Source organism: Vulpes lagopus, chromosome 5 (assembly GCF_018345385.1).
Source record: "Vulpes lagopus strain Blue_001 chromosome 5, ASM1834538v1, whole genome shotgun sequence".
In the NCBI taxonomy this organism is placed as follows: domain Eukaryota; kingdom Metazoa; phylum Chordata; class Mammalia; order Carnivora; family Canidae; genus Vulpes; species Vulpes lagopus.
This window is the reverse complement of record NC_054828.1, coordinates 48850436-48868399: the sequence shown is the minus strand read 5'-3', so window position 1 is coordinate 48868399 and position 17964 is coordinate 48850436. Positions and strand designations below refer to the sequence as shown.

At 42.1% G+C, this 17964-nt stretch overlaps 1 protein-coding gene across 2 annotated transcripts in view; it reads left to right on the top strand.

Annotated features, from left to right (window-relative positions):
• The window catches only part of SPRED2 (sprouty related EVH1 domain containing 2), a 113490-nt gene that overhangs the window by 52860 nt on the left and 42666 nt on the right, over positions 1–17964 (top strand). The window contains exon 1 of one of the 2 annotated variants that reach the window (XM_041754975.1): positions 8744–8873. The exons of the other annotated variant lie outside the window; for it this stretch is intronic. Coding sequence (XP_041610909.1) covers positions 8857–8873 — 17 coding nt within the window. The 5' untranslated portion in view covers positions 8744–8856. Of the gene's footprint in view, positions 1–8743; positions 8874–17964 lie in introns of those variants that run through there. 2 annotated transcript variants of the gene reach the window in all.

Here is a 17964-nt window from a genome sequence, read left to right as displayed (position 1 = left end):
CGAACCACCTGGGCTGCCCCCCTCTTTTCTCCTTTTAAACGTACTCAGACTCTGGCTTCTGTTCTCATGTTGAATATGGGAAAATTAACTATGCATATACGAACTTCCCCTATGAGGCTTACCTAGCACAGAGAGAGCAATGATCTTCTCTTGGGGAGATACTTTGGATTCTCCTCTTTCCTTTCCTTTCTCAGCAAGTTTTTTTATGACCACCTTTGGAGATTCCAGAGAGGGGAAGATCCTTTAAAAGGTGGTGCCAAAGTGAGTGATCTGAAAGCCTTACCTGATCGCTTGCACTCTGTTGACCAGCAAGCCCTAACTCAGATTCGTTGGCCCATTTTAAAAATTTCTGATGGAACTAAATGTTGATGGCGAAGTCAGAAACAATTTTCAGAGAAACAATTTTCAGAGTAATCTGTCACTTTGGCTGCCCTTCTGGTGATTTATTTAACCTGGTACCTGAGAATTGTAGTGCCGGTAAATATTCTGGACACCGACCATCATCTACTTCTCTTGGTCTGGAATCGCCTCTGATTGCCTTTCAGAACCAAAAGTTATCAGGGGGACAGAATTGAGGGATGGTTTTGGGTTTTGCTAGGTAGGTAATGTAGACTCAGAGTCCAAAGTTGTGAGCCCAGTTTCTGGCTCCTACAACTAAATTTGAACAAAAACCTTGGCTGCTGGCCTTAGTTTACTCATATGTCAAGTGTCATTGGTCTAGAACTAGAAATCTCTTGAAGTTTGCTTTAGGATTCTAGACTGCTCTTCTAGTTTTTTAGTTAATATCTAAGATCTCTAAGATGTGAAACCCATAGATTATTTATCCCCCCACCCCTGCCCAGGGTGCTGAGTTAAAGAACTAAAAAAAAAAAAAAAAAAATCCTGTTAAGCCTTATACACAATATCTTTTGTTTTGATTAAAAATGAATAAATAAAAAAAATAAGGAAACATTTCCCAGTTATTTGTGTGATGGGGTTCAGACAGTGACAAATAATACATTAAATTAGTAAACAGGCATGTAGATGCCTGTAATGCTCTTACATTCCACCACCTAGATGTCACTTCAGGTGAATGTTTTCCTTTGCATTTTCTAAATGTTCTACAGTGAGCTTACCATGTTTTGGAGTAAAGAAGAATACACGTTACAAAAGTTTGCTACTACCTTTCTGTCTTTTTCCTCCTTCCATCTAATTTTCATCCCCAGTCCCTATTTAAGCCAATAAAGGGTCATCTCTGTTGAATGAAATGAAAGAAACTCTGGTCTACCAAAGGTTTACCATTTGTTAGGCATTGAGCTACAAAAATGTGTGTGTGTGGGGGGGTCTTTTCGAGAGTCTCAAATCCATTAGCAAAGGTGACATGCAAGTCACAGCAAAATGCCGTAATCAGTGGTACTGATTGCCATGAAGACAAAGAGAGTGTACTAGGCTTCATTTCCTACCTCTGGTCTCCGTCTGGGATAAAAGTCCTGTGAAATCGTAAAGCTCAATGCTTGCATATGATCCAGCCAATGTTGACATTAGCTGCTGTTGTTGACCAATGTTGTTTGTAAGGAAAAGACAGTTCTAGCTTTGGGGTGAGATCCACATCCTTTTAAACGGGTGTGTTAGTTTAGGCTGGGCTCTTAGATCCAGGGTCAGAACATAGCTTTGCTGCCAGTCTCTTGGTCTTGATCTACCAGCATCGCCAGCCTTCTTTAGACTCCTCTCTCTTCTCTGTTCACTTGTGTTAGTAGGCAGTTTTCTCGTGTCGCTGTTACCCATCCATGCCTTGTAGAATTCTGGAGGTTCAAAGACTGGATTAGGTTACGCCCTACGTTTTCCAGACAAGGGAACTGAAGCACCAAGAAAAGTGAGTCTGCCCAAAGGCACGTAACTAGTGGGAAAGCCAGGCCCAAGCTACTGCCTCCCAACAGAATGAATTTGCAGGATTTCTAACTCCAGCAGTGTGTGCTTTTTCCATAGGTGAACAGTCAAAGAGCACTGTCGAGAGTTCTCAAGAGAGATTTCCATTTCCGCAACTGAATATCTGTAGAGCCATCTGACAGAAGTGGCTTCCACTTCTGAAGTGGCTCTAGGTCCAATTCTTCTGCGAGAAAGGCTTGCTCCAGCTAGGAAGCTGCCATTATCTTGGATAAGTTTTTTGTGGCCAGCATTATGGTAGGTTTAAGACTTCCTAGAACTACACAGCCTTTGAGCAGCTTCAGGTCCAATTCTGTCCTGAAGTTGGGGAAACAACAGAGTGGGCTGGGCTGGGTTGGGCTGATGGCAGATTTGGGCCTGGCACACTCAGCCTGTGTAGGATCCTCATGGAGCAAGTGTATCTTGAAGAATGACCTATCCAACCATAAGCAGATTTTCAACAGATCTCACTGTTGAGTGTGGCACATGATAAATACACTCACTGGTCACCCATTGGGCACTTCCCATGTTCCCTTTCCAGGTCTTGAGGCACCTTCTTCCCTTGAACTTAAAATCTCAGGCACAGGTGTAGGTTTGTTTCTCTCTGTAGCCCATGTCTCTGAGGCCAGGCCCTCTTGCCCTGTTTGCTCTCCAGGCTTGAAGGGTCTTCTGGTGGACATCTGGCCTCCAACTTGGCCATATCTCCAAAACCCCTAATGCCCTTACCTTTTCCTTCCTGATTAAGCTCTTAGCTCCTTTCCTAATTTCCCAGAGTGAGTTTCCCATGTTTCTGATACACCTTGGATTCCCTCTTCCACTTTTGTCAGTCCTGCCCTGTCTGAAGGTATTTAGACTCTCTAGGCTAAATTGACCTCGTAATCCAGCCCCCTGTTTTTATTGCACGCAGGCCAGGCACAAAATTTGTGGGTATTATCACCATATAGAATGCCCCGCACCAAGTAGGCACGGGGTGAATGTCAGTTCCCTTCACCTTTCCTTCAAGAAATCCACAGCCTGAAAGGTCCTCACATCATAAGGTCTCTTATCTTTAAAAAAAAAAAAAAAAATCTAGGGCACCTGGGTAGCTCGTTTGATTAAGCATCCGACTCAGAGTGGTGATCTCAGGGATGTGAGATTGAGGCCCCCCAACCCCCAGGCTCAGTGCTCAGCAGACAGTCTGCTTAAGCCTCTCTCCCCTTCCTTCAGCCCCTTGGACTCCGACGCTCTCAAAAAAGAAAGAAAATATCAACTAAACATAATAGCTCAGTGCAGGTCTTCTGGCTCTGACCAAGCTGAACATCCCCAGAGTAACCACCAGTGTTATAAAGAACCTATTTAACCCTCGTGCCAGCCAGTTACACTTTCAGGAGTGTGGCTGAAAACTGGCTTGGTCTCAAGTGAGACTTGTCACTGTGAGTATGTCTCTGAAATCCTGCTCTCAGTAAGTGACAACAGAAATCATCAGGCTCCCCCTTCCCTTTCTTGAAGAGCCCTCAGCATGCGCATTGGTATTAACTATGCAATTTCCTATTGGATCGACTGTAAAGTTGTTGATATTTGCCAGTGAGGCAACAAGTGGCCACCAGAAAGGCTGTGTATCTAAGTACACCTCAGATTTAATCTCTATCCAAACAGCTGCCTAAGGCTTTTTTTTTTCTTCCTATAAGAGCTAACTGAAGGGAGTTAGAATGGTTTCTTTTGTTTGAGTTTCCTCTCCCAGAGACCAGTCCCAGGACTCCCTTCACCTGCATTATCCATTAATGCAATGGGTTCATTTCTCCAAATAAACAAGCTTTCCTGCCAAAGAAAACAGGCAGCACGATTGGATGCAGGGACTGCCTTGGGACCCGCATCTAAAGCATGTTCTTCATTTTTCTGGGTTGGCCCTCGGTCTCTTTACTGGGCTCTTGTCGGCAGTGATGATGTTACGGCAGCCCTCGTTTCTGAAGGCCCCTCAAATTGTATTAGTCCCGCCTGTGGCTGTCCAGCCCTCTTGAAAGCATCCTTCATTTCTGTTTGTTCAGTTTCCTGAATGCCTCTTCCAGATCATCTTTCACCTCTTGCTTCAAGCTCTGGGGACACATGTGGTTTCGACATAATGTACAGATGTGACTTGGAGGAGGGGAGGCAGGTCTGTGGGCTCACACTCATCAGCCTGACTCTGAAATAGGGAGGTCTTCCTCTCTGAGGGGGCCGGTCAGGGAGGAGTGGAGATGGGAGGAGCCCCAGGCAGCCCCAGGCCCTCTAGATACCCCCTCCGGGCCGGGACACAGGGCACTGGGGTGCGGGTTTTGCATCACAGGAAGGCAGGAGCTCCAGCCCTCGGGGACCAGATCACCGAAAGTAACGCCTGTGTGTCTGGTTTCTTAAATTGAGACCTTAACAGAAGAAAGGACCAATAACCGAAACTACTATAGCGGAAAGACCCGATTCTTTCTTTATCCACTAAATTCTTGTTCGCCAGTGGTTGGCAAACTTTTTCTTTTTAGTAAATAGTTTCAGCTTTGGGGACCACGGGGCACTGTCACAACTGCTCGCTCTGCCTTTGTGGCTGTAAAGCAGCCCTGGGCGATATAGGAACAGACCAGTGTGGTGGCTGGCCCTAAGTTGCCCACTCCTGCCCATCTAAATTTATAAGACTTTGAGAGACATCCCCATCTTTGTTGTTTGCATAAATTCAGGCCTGCTCTGTACGTGGCCGGGCCTGCGCTAAGTACTTGTTGTGAGTGATCCCATTTATCCCATTCAGGACAATTCTGTGAAGGTATTAATATTACACCCGTTTTACCGATAAAGGAGCAGAGGCTTAGAGAAGTTAAATAACATAAGGGTGGGGCTGGATTGTGAACCGAGACAGTTTGACTCAATTCCAGGCTCTTTCACCACTACACGGTACGGCCTATAGATTTCATCACTGATACCCACATTTGCCTTTAGATCTTGACATTAGCCAGTATTTGGACTTTTAACCTCTCTCCATCCCTGCTGAAAAGCCCCAAAACATGCAAAGACATCATTGCTAAAAACTCCTTTACAAATTAGTATGTGTCAAAAACTTAAAATGAGTCCATTCACGAGTTACAATAAATTGGAAGCCGAGTTCTGCTATGCTTCCCAGCTAGTTTTGCTTCCTAAATACCTGAGGATCATAGGAGAGGAGTATATAAAAGCCCAGGAGTCTGAGGCCAGAGGAGTCCAGGCTGATTTCTAGGTTCCAAGCCCCAGTGCTGGGCCTGGAGCAAGCTGCTGCGCCTTGGGATGGCCATTCGTCTCTAACGCCAACCCTGCCGTGAGCTGTTAATCCGCTGTACGCGTAGGTGCCACTGAGGTCACACCGATCTCGTGTGCTCAGGGAGACTGAGTATTGCATGCTACAGATTGTTTGCTGACTCCTGATGGTCATTTGCGTGCAATCTGCCAAATAGGAATGTTCATTAACGATGGCAGAAACCAAGTTCGGATGCCTTTTGTTGTTGTAATAAGTAAGGCGTGTTCTGAAGAAAGCTAAAAAGAGTAAAAAGATGTGTGTGTGTGTGTGGGGGGGCAATTCCATATCCCATCACATACAGCAACGTTTCCCAAAGTGCTTTCTTCTCGTGGGGATAGTCACGGGAGGGAGGGGTTCCTGTAGTCAGATAAACTTCCGAAATGCAAGACTAAACAAACAGTATTCTCAAGGATATAGTTTGTAGTTTTCCCAAAATGTTTGTTTGGTTGTTTGGTTTTGTTTTTGGATCCTCTTCTAAAACTGTTTATGGGGAACACCCTTTGAGAAATCTTAACCCAGAGACCTTTCCTAGTGTTGACATTTTGGTAAATTTCCTTTATGGTGCATGATTTTTTTTTTTTTTAATGGGTGTGCTGGTACCAGCAACTGTGGTGGTTATTAGAGCTGGCAAAAAAAAATTTTTAAACAAGGTTATGTATTTTCTTTTCTGTGTGTTTAACTTTATTTTGAAGTGTTTCATCATCATAGAAAAGTTGTAGGAATAGAATGATGGACTTTTTTTTTTCTTTTCTATTTGTTACCTCCGCTAGATGGGCAAAGTTTTTGTTAAGATTTTATCTATCAAATTGAACACCAATAAAAATTAATTTATTAAAAAAAAAAACTAGCACCTTTAAGAAATCACCTGAAAAAGAAAATATACTGATTAGCTATTAATTCATTAAAGATATATACCCTTGTAAATTCCTATATGTCCAGATAAAATGCCTTTTCCTCTGCACACACACACACACACACACACACACACACACACAAAGATTTTATCTATCTCGGATGCCTGGGTGGCTCAGCGGTTGAACATCTGCCTTTGACTCAGGGCGTGATCCCTGAGTCCCGGGATCGAGTCTCGGGATCGAGTCCACATCAGCCCCCCTGCATGGAGCCTGCTTCTCCCTCTGCCTGTATCTCTGCCCCTCTGTATGTCTCTCATGAATAAATAAATAAAATCTTTATAAAAGGTTGTATCTATCTATGTATCTATATATCTATCTGTCTGAGAGTGAGCGCGCACATGTGCACACATATAAATGGAGGGAGAGGGTCAGAGGAAGAGGGAGGGAATCTTGGGCAGACTGTGTGCTGCACATGGAACCCACCACGGGGCTGGGCTGATGATCCTGTGAGCATCACAACCCGAGATCATGACCTGAGTTGAAACCAGGAGTCAGATGCTTAACTGACTGAGCCACCCAGGCGCCTCTGAAGGACTCTTCTATATCCAGTTCCCCATTTGTTAACATTTTACCATATTCGCCGTGTTCTCATTCTGTATGTGTGTGTGTGCATATGTTTATGTGTACACATTATTATTACCATTACTTTTTTTTTTTTTTACCATTACTTTTATATATTTTTTAAAAAGATTGATTCATGAGAGACAGAGGGAGAAGCAGACTCCCTATGGGGAGCCCGATGTGGGACTCGATCCCAGGACCCTAGAATCAGGACCTTAGCCAAAGGCAGATGCTCAACCACCGAGCCACCCAGGCATCTCGCTTTTAAATTTTTAATTAAATTTGATTTTTATATTCTTTAATGAACTATACGTTTATTTCTTCAAATTACTTATAGAAACTCAAATTAGGCTAGAGGTTTTTGAATTTCCCCCCATTTCTGCCTGTTGTAAACTGTGTTCTGCAAATGTGAAAAGTTTTCATTAAGCTGCGAGGGGGCATTTTGATAAGCCTGTAGCTTGCAGCCTTTATGAGGAAAGAATTTGTAGAACCAGCGAGGGCTTCAGCTCAGGTCTACACATGGTCCTAAGCAGTTTGGATTCATTGGATTCATTTGTCAGTTGATGTTCTGTGGGGACCATCACAACCATTTGTTGCATGTTTTCAGTCCACTTGGGCAATGTCTTTTGAGGACTAGCCTTGACCCGACACACCCTCCTGTCCTTTGGATTCAGAACTCAAGGGAGCAGTTCAGAGGTCCTAGGCTGTCATAGGACCTCTGTGTTTTAAGTTTCCTGTGGTGACTTGTCACACTTTCAGAACATATCAACAAGGACGATTTTTAAAACAACACCTAGTTTCAATGGTGGTTTTGTTTAACATACATTGGAGCCTCCATATCTTTTTTTTTTTTTTTCCAGGCATGAAATCAAAGCTCTCTTTCTCCCTCAGATGGTTTAAGTAACCCAATTTGAGCATAAAGTGAGTCGAGCAAACACTGCTACCTTACAAAGAGATGTGTTGGTATAAGGGGACTATGGATGTGACTTACATAACCTCTCATGGAGTGTTTCCAAAACCATATAAGGAAGCTGGAAATAGTAACCTCTCCCTTGTAATGTCAACATTGAGCTCACGAATGAGACTGGGGCTTGTGTCCTCAAAGGAAGCATAAGGAACAACCACTAGATAGTCTTGGGAGGGGAGAGCACCAGGCATTTGTTCATTGGGTGGATACAGCTCTCACAGTGGCCTTTGGACATGTGTGTCATATCTTCAAGCTGGAAACTCCCACGCCCATGGTCAGTTGGTTGCACTGTGTGAATGGTGGCCATTCACACATATGATAGGTTCGTACCAACTAGAAAAGTGCCTTGTTTGGGTACAAATTAGACTGTAGGGACTAGGAAAGAAACCTTTAATTTTTAAAACAAGTTATTATAAAAATCTTTGGATAACTCAAAAGAAGAGAGAATAATATAGCCAATCCCCATATTACTTACTACAGATGTAGCAACGATGAAGATTTTACCACATTTCCTTACCACCACCACCCCGCTTTAGCTAAAATATTCATAACAAATCCCAGATATCCCATCATTTCATTCCTAAAAAAAACTTTAAGAAGTAGACATTTTTATAAATACAGTGCCACTCTCCCACTTGACAGGATTAACCAGGACCAAAATTTTGATGTGTAGTTTTTACAGGAGCTCCCGCAGCTGGGTTAACTTACAACGTCAGAATCAACAGGGTCTGTGCCTATACTAATTCACTGATATCTTAAAAGAGAGGAGTCCTTGCTCTCAGCTCTGAACCAAATTATTTGGTTTGGAGATGGGGGCGGGTAAGCAATTTGCGCCTGTGGTTCTACCACTGTATTCTCAGGTATTGAGCTGTGCATTTGCTTCTTGGGCATTTCATAGTATCATCAATGATTGATAATCATAACTTACAGGAATTTTTTTAAACAATATTTTAATTGGAAAAAGCATCTGTCAGCTGTCAGGCTTCCAGCTTCCACTTTTGAGAAGCAGGATGTTGAATGTGAGTAATGACACAACAGGCCTATAAAATGCGGACTAACCCTCGGATGACTCATCCAGTACGATGCAGTATATTTGTCAAGGAGACTGAATCATATATGGGGGAAACCACTTTTCAAGCAGCCAGCTGGTTCTCAGGTCCGCAAGAGACCATCCATTTTTATCGGAAGCTTTATAGTAGCAATAATGCTAATACCCAGCACTTGGGCTCTACAATGTAGAGGAAATGGCATCACCCGGCAGGTATGTGCTCACTGTTTACGTGAACTTTATTTTCTCCTTGTTCTCTTCTACCTAACCTTTCCGATAATGTAGCATTTTTTAAGGGAGGAAAAAAATGATTCTAATTGGAAGGAACTGAAGTGTGTGTGTGTGTGTGTGTGTGCGCGCGTGTGCTCACATGCAAGGACAGATAGGTTACCACTGGTCTTCAGATGGACAGAGCTCTTGTCCACTCATCTCCCTCGCTGCAAACAAATTTCTCTTTAGATATTCAGGTGAACTCATCCCTTTTTTAAAGCCCTGAGTTTAAAGGACTCTACCTAAGGAACAGCTTGCAGAGGTGTGGTATACCTTTTTAGGTGGGTAGCTTAAAACTTTTAATAAATTAAAAAAAAAGAAGAAGAAGAAAGAAAGAAAACCCAGAGGTGGTCTAATGGATCTGGTCTAGGAGTAATCATTGTGTTTATTATGTTGGATTTCTTTTCTTTTTTTTTTTTTTGATTTATTTTCAATATTGTGATTTTTCTTATCCTTCAAGATACATGACTTAATGCAAGAAAGCTTTATTCCCCTACTGAGTATTTCTAATTTTTGCAAATTATAATCTGCTCATGCTGAATTCATGCATTACTTTTCTAGGTGGGAGAAAGGGTAGTGAGGGGTTGGTAACAACATTTAATTATAGCTTTCACATGATCTGAAGGATTGTTCTGCATAATTGGGAAGCCGTGTCGCCTGTCTGACCTTCTCTCTTTCTTCACTCACTAAATTTAAACAATGCCTGACTCGTTAAGGCACAGATCTTGTTTATTTGAGTATATTAAACATTCCTCTGTGTGTTGACAGTCCATTGAGTGTCTCCTCATATTTCTAAAAAATACTTTTTGTGTCCTACTTGTTAGGGACAGATGCTATACTTAGTTTATAGTGGCACTATTTATGCTTTTCTGGTCTGTCTGTCCAGAATGGCTGGGTCAGGACCCCATAACACAACTGCCCACAAATTTGCCTAAGATTTAACATTTGCAGAGCAGCTCCATCTATGGTGGTAAATTCTGTTATCACTCAGAGAGCATTAAGCAGATCTAGGCTTACCGAGCTGGAAATGTAGGCAGTCTTTGTTGTCTCTTCCCCATTCTTGTAAAGCCCGTCATAATGACTTGTTTTCCTTGAGGGACGTGTACTCCAAACTGTCCGTAAATGTATTAAATTTACCTATTTGAATACATTCAGAAATTTAGATAATATGGAACGCCAGCATGAAGGGGGTTTGTTTTGTTTCTGTTCTGTACATTAGGAGGTGTGCTTTTTTTTTTTTTTTTTTTTTTTTAGAATAGCCAATTTGTTTTTGAAGACAGGACCATCTCCAAATTTCATTAATTTTGCATTCTATAAATGAAAGCCACCTGTTATGCTGTAACATGCTAATTATGGTAGAGGACAATAATGAAGAAGAACAGTATTTGAAATATGTGGGGGTTTTGCTAAGAATTTTCCTGCCCACATCTGTAGTGCTTATTTTTATATGTGTATGTGTATACATGCTTGTATCGTGCATAGTTAATAATAGCGTTTGGTGGTATTAAAAAAATACTTCAGATTCAAAGTAAGGCTTTTTATTCCTTCTCATTGACTTTTTTTTTTTCTTAAGTTGCAGAAGAAAGGCTACTTTAAAAATGTTAGCTTGAACTAAAGCCTGAATTTGTGGTCTTCTAGTGGATGGGGTTCTCCTGTTGCTTTGGTGGGTGTCGTGGCTCAAGTTTCACTGTTAGAAGTCATCAGGAAAATAATGTGACTTAAAAACGTGAATTAAAGGTAGAATAACTCATCTGTTCTGATTTCCCTGAAATCTTAGGCTTTGTTTGACCTTTCTCCCCACCCCCCCCCCCTTGAGGCCTACAGAAAATGGTTACAGGCAGGTACATAAAAACATTTTGTCTAAATTTAGTCTAAATTTCTGTATCGGAATTTTCAGTGAAAATAACTTACTTTCCCTGTGATTTGTATAGTCGCGACTCAGATCCTGTCCAGATGATTTTAGGGCGAAATAGGTTTTGTTCAGCTTTGGTTTCATTACCCACTCAGGGCATCTTGATGACTGTGATTTGGCAAGGACAGTCACCCCTAGGGTTGTAGCCACCGTTCTCAGAGGCCCCTGTGCCGTTAAGCACCATGAGCTGTTGATCCAGAGTGACTACATGTTTTTTAGATTCCTTCTTCCTCTTTTGAGAGAAAAGGAATACAGACCATGGCCAGTACCAGGGGTCTCATATCATTCAACTTGGAAGCAATCAATAGGTATTGAGTGAGATGCTGCCTACGTTCAGAGCTATGTGCCAGGTGGTGTTAAATTGAAAAATGCCAGTGATCTGGGCCCAGCCCTCTCCTTGCTTTCGTTCCCTCTTCAGTGTGGTTCATCGTTATTGGCAATAGCTGCCTCCTGGGTTTTTTTTTCTTTTTATTCATAGATTTACTGGAGTCTATAATCTGGAGCCACTAATTGCTCTGTGTAGAAGCAACTTTTAGCTATTCCCTCTTGGTTCTTCAGAATCTAACTCTTCTTGGATGGATATTGAGAAAGAACTGCCCTAGTAAAAACAAACAAACAAAAAATTCATTTGATAGTTTTGGAGGCCATGTTTTTTGAGCCAAGTAGAGTGACAACCTCGGATGAAGGATTTATTTATTACTTTCTTGGTTTCTTCTTTGAGGAGCGGCAGTCAGGGAGAGCATTTGAATCCTCAAGGCTTAGAGTGTCCAGGATATTTTATTGGAACAGATTAGTAGTAAGCATCAAAGATAGTTTTTCCATATCTTAGGGAGTTGGAGACCCCTCCCCTCTTTAGCATCTTTTAAAATTATATTTAATAACTCAAAGCTGTAATGAATTCGGTAACCATTTAATAAAAACCTGTTTTTTTAGAATCCTTATAGATTGGGGCACCTGGCTGGCTTAGAAGAGCATGGGATTCGATCTTAGTGACGTGAGTTCTAGCACCACATTGGAAATAGACATTACTGGGATCCCTGGGTGGCTCAGCGGCTTAGCGCCTGCCTTTGGCCCAGGGCGTGATCCTGGAGACCCGGGATCGAGTCCCATATCAGGCTCCCAGCATGAAGACTGCTTCTCTCTCTCTGCCTGTGTCTCTGCCTCTCTCTGTGTATGTGTTTCATGAATGAATAAATAAATAAAATCTAAAAAAAAAAAAAAAAAGAAAAGAAATAGACGTTACTAAAATTAATCAACATTTAAAAAACACATATTTGTGTCTAGAAAGACCTGTTTCATGAGTTTATAATCTTCTCTAGCTGTGTTTCATGAATGAATAAATAAATAAAATCTAAAAAAAAAAAGAAATAGACATTACTAAAATTAATTAATCAACATTTTTTAAAAACACATATTTGTGTCTAGAAAGACCTGTTTCATGAGTTTATAATCTTCTGTAGCTGTACAGGTGGATGAGCAGTGGTAACTCCAGCCCCCCAAGGGGAGAGCTGGACCTGTCCACTATTCTGCTGTTACACTGTCCTCCCCACATCCGAAGTGTATGGTCACTCTGCCTACATAGTGCGTGGGATTACCAGCACTTGTAGGTAAATCTTGTATCATTATCTGGAAATGACAGCTTTCCTGTTGTGTCTCAGAAAAGCCAGAGACAAGTACAGAACAGCCCTCTTAGGACATATAAACCTCGCTCTTAAGGACCCACATATGGGGTGAACGACCACTGTCTTATCCAACCAGCATGAACTTTTCTTCATCCTGAGCATTCTTTCAGATATAAATTTGCTAACAGCTTGTTTGCATTGTCATCTGTGCCCAGATTGTCTTTAGGGTATATGTGGGACAGTTAGGGAAGCCATGCCCGTTCCCAGTTGGATTCTTAATCACCAACATTTCTTTGTAATTAATGATTACCATAGAGAAAGCGAATGCTTGAGAACCAGGCTGGCGCTTCAGCCCTTCCTGAAAGAGCTTTTGGCTTCCGTGACAGCTCTACCTTCCTTGCCTCACACTCTGACAGCAGCACAGGGAGTGAGCTACATCGTCTTCACAGAGCTCAGTATGCAAGGAACCACAACAAGATACTATTTCTTTCCAGATTTCAACCCAAGAGATGACTTTTAAGTTTTCAGTGCTAATTCATGCAGTTGTAAAGATTTTTCACTTTGGAGATGTCCAAGCTGGGTTTGGCTTTTTTGTGGTTTTCGTTCAAACACATGTTCCTTGTACCCATCCAGTGAAAGAGATGGGTTGCCTGCCCTTGCTCTAGCCCCACGAGGCCTGCTGTTTGACTGGGCCTCTTGAATTCCATGAAATGGAGCGCAGACAGCATGTGTCATAAAGGCTGCTTGGGAAGGGTGAAGAGCAAAATTAGTGTCTGTGGGTGGGCATGTGTTCTCATCACATCGCCAAAGAACTGCAATGTGCAAAATCTGGCAGGAACTTGTTCCAGAGAAAAATAAAACAGCCCCTTTTTCCTGCTTTGAGAAATATTAAAAACATCGCTAACCCTCATGTTAAAGAAATAGAACTGTTAGAAAGTCTGTGATTTTGTGTGTCTGTGTTTTAATAATCTTAGAAACAGGTTAGTAAAAAGGACTAATCATATGAAATATTTTTTAGGGATTGTGTCACTTGTAAACATGATAAGACTTCTATTCGGATATAATTGGTTAAGGATGAGGGGAATTTGTTAGAGCTAACAATTAGGGGAAGGTCTGTTATATTTAACTTTCCTCTGTTCTTTGATGTGATTTTATAAGAAAAGCCATTTTTATCTCTGTAAAACCAATTACAAAGGAAGTATTTGTGTTTTTCATATATGTGATCCGCCTTGTATCCGAAAGAACAAAGCGTAGGCCACACTTACATTTATATTTTAGGCATAAGATCTTCCATTTATAGTTACTTTGTGAAGGTCTTACAAATTTGTTCATTGTTCCTTATAGTGTAGAAGAATGTTTCGTAGCTTAAAGGGTGCTCATGATGTATAATAGTTTGCACAATGGACATATGCTGACTTGATAATCAGGAGGGAGTTTTGTGGGTGGTTGTTGGTTTGGTTTTGTTTTAAAGATTTTATTTTTCAGCAATCTCTACACCCGACATGGGGCTCAAACTTACAACCCCGACATTGAAAGTCACATGCTCTACTGACTAAGACAGCCAGGTGCTCTTGTTGTTTTTTTTTAAGTGGCAGTGTTAACTTCTTAAAGACTGAAAAAACATTTCTTAGCCTAAACCCCAAATTCCTGCATTTGGGGTCCTTCTTGAGTATATGCATTTCACATGTCCCCTTCTTGTTTCTTAGATTGGTTATCTTTTTTTTTCCTTTAATAATAGCCAAATAAATAAATTAAATAGACCATCTTAGCAATTTTTGAGTACGTAGTACTTTCATCATATGCACATTGTTGTACAAATAATCTCCAGAACTTTTTCATCTTCCAGAACTGAAACTATACCCAGTAAACAACTCCCCATTTCTCCTTTGTCCTAGACCTTCACAATCACCATTCTACTTCCTGTTTCTATGAGTTTGACTACTTTAGAAAGTGGAATCTTGCGGTGTTTGTAATTTGGAGACTGGCTTATTTCACTTAGTATAATGTCAGGGTTCTACCATGTTGTAGCAAATGACAGGATTTCTCTCTCTCTCTCTCTCTCTCTCTTTTATTTCATATGAAAAATGTTCTGTGTATGCATACTACATTTTCTCTATCCAGTCATCCCTTCAAAGACATTTAGGTTGTTTTTGCCTCTTGGCTGTTGAGAGTAATGCTGCAGTGAGCATAGATGTGAAATTAATTGCCTTTTGAGATAGGAATTGACTTTCAATAAATGTTAGTTAATCCTCTGTATGCAAACACACCAGAAAAAGTGTCATTTTGTCATATCACCTTATGTTTATCCAGCCTTTTCAGTTTACACCAGAGTTTCCCTATGCCAGGTTACTCACTGGGAAATTGCTGGGTAGGTAGCAATTCTCGATCTGGGAGAGTGTATCCACAGTGCCTTCGAGGATCGTGACTTTCCTCGAGGTGAGCTTAGGCCTGGGAGGTGGCCGAAGCACACTGGTGAATGAAATGAGCTGTGGGTAGTTCCTCTTGAATGACATTAAGACAGGAGCCCTTTTCTTCTTTCTTCCAATATTAAATGACAGCCAACAGTGACAGCATGACTTTAAGGTAGTGTAATTACATCTCCTTGGCTGTACAGCCTGCCACTGTCAGTAAAGCGCCGTGGGTGGTTGGCCATGGCCACTCAGTTGCCTTGCCTCAAGCAGTGGTCTTTAGCCACCACTGAATGCCTGGTTGGTCTCCCTGAAGCAAACATGGTGGTGATGGTCAGGAAAGCCCGGTCAGGTAAGCAGCTTCGCCTCCAAAGGTCTCAATTTCAAGACTCACTCAAGATCATGAGTCTTGAAATAAAACCGCTTCCAGTCCTTCCACAGGCTGGTAGACTTTGTTGTGTGAGGGTAGCTCTAGAGTTCCTTGGAAGTTCTTTTTGAACTGAAACTAGCATACTCTCCCATAAATGAAATAATATTTTAAGAATATGGTGTTCAGCGGTGAGCAAGCTTGGTAGCTAGTTGGCCTACACTTTTCTCTTATTGCCTTGTTCTCTTATGGCAGGAGAGTAACTTCCTAGAAGCACATGTTCCTGAGTGGATGGCTGTTTTGCAATAGCTCGGAAGGAAATTGCCCTCGTAAGGTCAAATCCTGTCTCTGTTGTGGTGAAGAACTAGTCAAGAATCCGCTGCCGGGCGATTAGCCTGTGAGCCCGACGCTTGTTTTGTCCTTCTTTATCGTTGACCAACAGTCACCGGCACCACAGGACAGAACAGCTTCCTCAGGGACACCGAATTTGGAATTCCTAAACTGTAGCAGTCATACCATGTACCATTGTTACATTTGCATTTAAGCCAGTCATCCCAAGTTAGGTTAACTTAAGTGCTTTCCTTTGGTTTGTCTGCTGTTGAGGTGAAAAGATTTTTCAGTCTTCCTAGCACGTGATCATCAAGTTGGCCCTTTTTAGGGCTGGTCAAGATCCAGGGGTCGTAGACGAAGCCTAAATCAGAAGTTGAGAGGGGTATCTGGGTGGCCCAGTGGTTGAGCATCTGCCTTTGGCTCAGATTGTGATCCCAGGGTCCTGGGATTGAGTCCTCATGGGGAGCCTGCTCTCTCTGCCTGTGTCTCTGTCTCTTTCTCTGTGTCTCTCATGAATAAATAAATAAAATCTTTAAAAAAAGTTTAGGGATTCCTCCTTGCTTACCCCTTTTCTTCCACTCCACCCCCCACCCCCATCGGATAGGAACACGCTTAGTGAGAGCTGAATAGAACTGGCTGTTCCACAGAAGGTGAGCAACAAGGCTTCTGTCAAGGAAACTTTTTTTTTTTTAAGATTTTATTTATTTATTCATGAGAGAAACAGAGAGAGAGAGAGAGAGAGAGGCAGAGACACAGGCAGAGGGAGAAACAGGCTCCACACAGGGAGCCCGATGTGGGACCCGATCCCGGATCTTAGGATCACGCCCTGAGCCAAAGGCAGACGCTCAACTGCTGAGCCACCCAGGCGTCCCTGTCAAGGAGACTCTTAGCAGTCAAAACCATTTGGGAATATAACTGTGATTCATGTATTTTAGGGTTTGATTAGGCTTTTAGACTGGATTGGGAATCCCGATGCTCACCATTTAATGTGTGTTTTTTTTTTCCTGTGGAAAAATATAGTCCAGTTTACAAGAAAATTTTTAGACCAGAACTCATTGGTGACGTTGAGGGAGCCTGGACCAAACCAGCACTGAGTTGCTTTATCAAAGGTCTATATAGTAAATGTCTCTCCACATTGACTAATTAGGCAGTTCTCCATTACCTTTTCTTAACATTTTTTTCCTTTCTCTCTGAAGGTAATGAAGATTTGGTACTGGAGCATCAGTCTTGAGTCAGTTGAGTAAAGCGCACAGGATGAACTATTTGGGAGAAAGGGAGCAGCACATCCCTTTTCTCCTCTTTGCCTGCATTTGGTTCATAAATATGTCTTGGGGATTTTCTTCCACGTGGCTAAAGAGCATCTCCCATTTGTGGATGGGTAAACCCAGCTAGATGGCTACATTGTGTCTGTTTTCTTTAAAGATCTTATGAAACTTGTTAAGACTCCATTTTCATCATTTTCTTGTTTTTTTTTTTTTTTAAAGAAATACTTCAATAGTCATGTTTGCTCCTAAGAACCTTATAATTGCCCAGTGCTACTTGTACCTAGAGAGCATATCTGTTAGTTTGTTGTGGTTTCAGGTCTCTGTAGTTTCAAGGATTTTATTTTTTCCCCCCAAATCAAAGTATGTTTTTGGGGTGCCACCTGGGTGGCTCAGTGGTTGAGTGTCTGCCTTACGCTCAGGGTGTCATCCCAGGATCTGGGATGAAGTCCCACATTGGGCTCCCTGCGTGGAGCCTGCTTCTCCTTCTGCCTCTGTCTCTGCCCCTCTCTCTCTCTCTCTCTCTCTCTCTCTCTCTCTATGTCTCTCATGAATAAATAAAATCTTTTTTTTTTTTTTTAAAAAAAAAAACGTTTTCTGTAGCATTTTGCTCCTGCAAGTTTTCTGATCTGCTTTTGTAGAGTATTTGGGTGACTTAAGTTTGCTAAGCCCTTTGGCACAGCTGAAGGACTTTCAAACGCCACCACCCCCCCTTTTACACAAAGTTAAAAGGGGTGACCAAAATTGAAAGGACCTCAGAGGTCACTGGACCCTGTCCCTCATTTTACATATGAAGAAACTGAAGTTCACTCTCAGATTGTAGAGTCTGGGTATCCCACCCAAGAGGGAGAAGGAGTTGTGCAGTAGAGGTTGTGTCTGCTGACTGATCTGGAAATGAAGATGGTGCCTCTACTGCTGGAAGGGTTGAGGAGGACCTCCCAGCCTCTCCCCCAGCTCGTCATTTCATTCACGTGGCAGTGTCATTAGTGATACCTCCTCATTTCTCCATATGATTCCTTTGACAGTCAGTTGCCTGTACAAGAAACTGGAAGAAACCGGGGCAGCCCGGTGGCTCAGCGGTTAAAGCGCCTGTCTTCGGCCCAGGGTGTCCAGACCCGGGATCGAGTCCCACA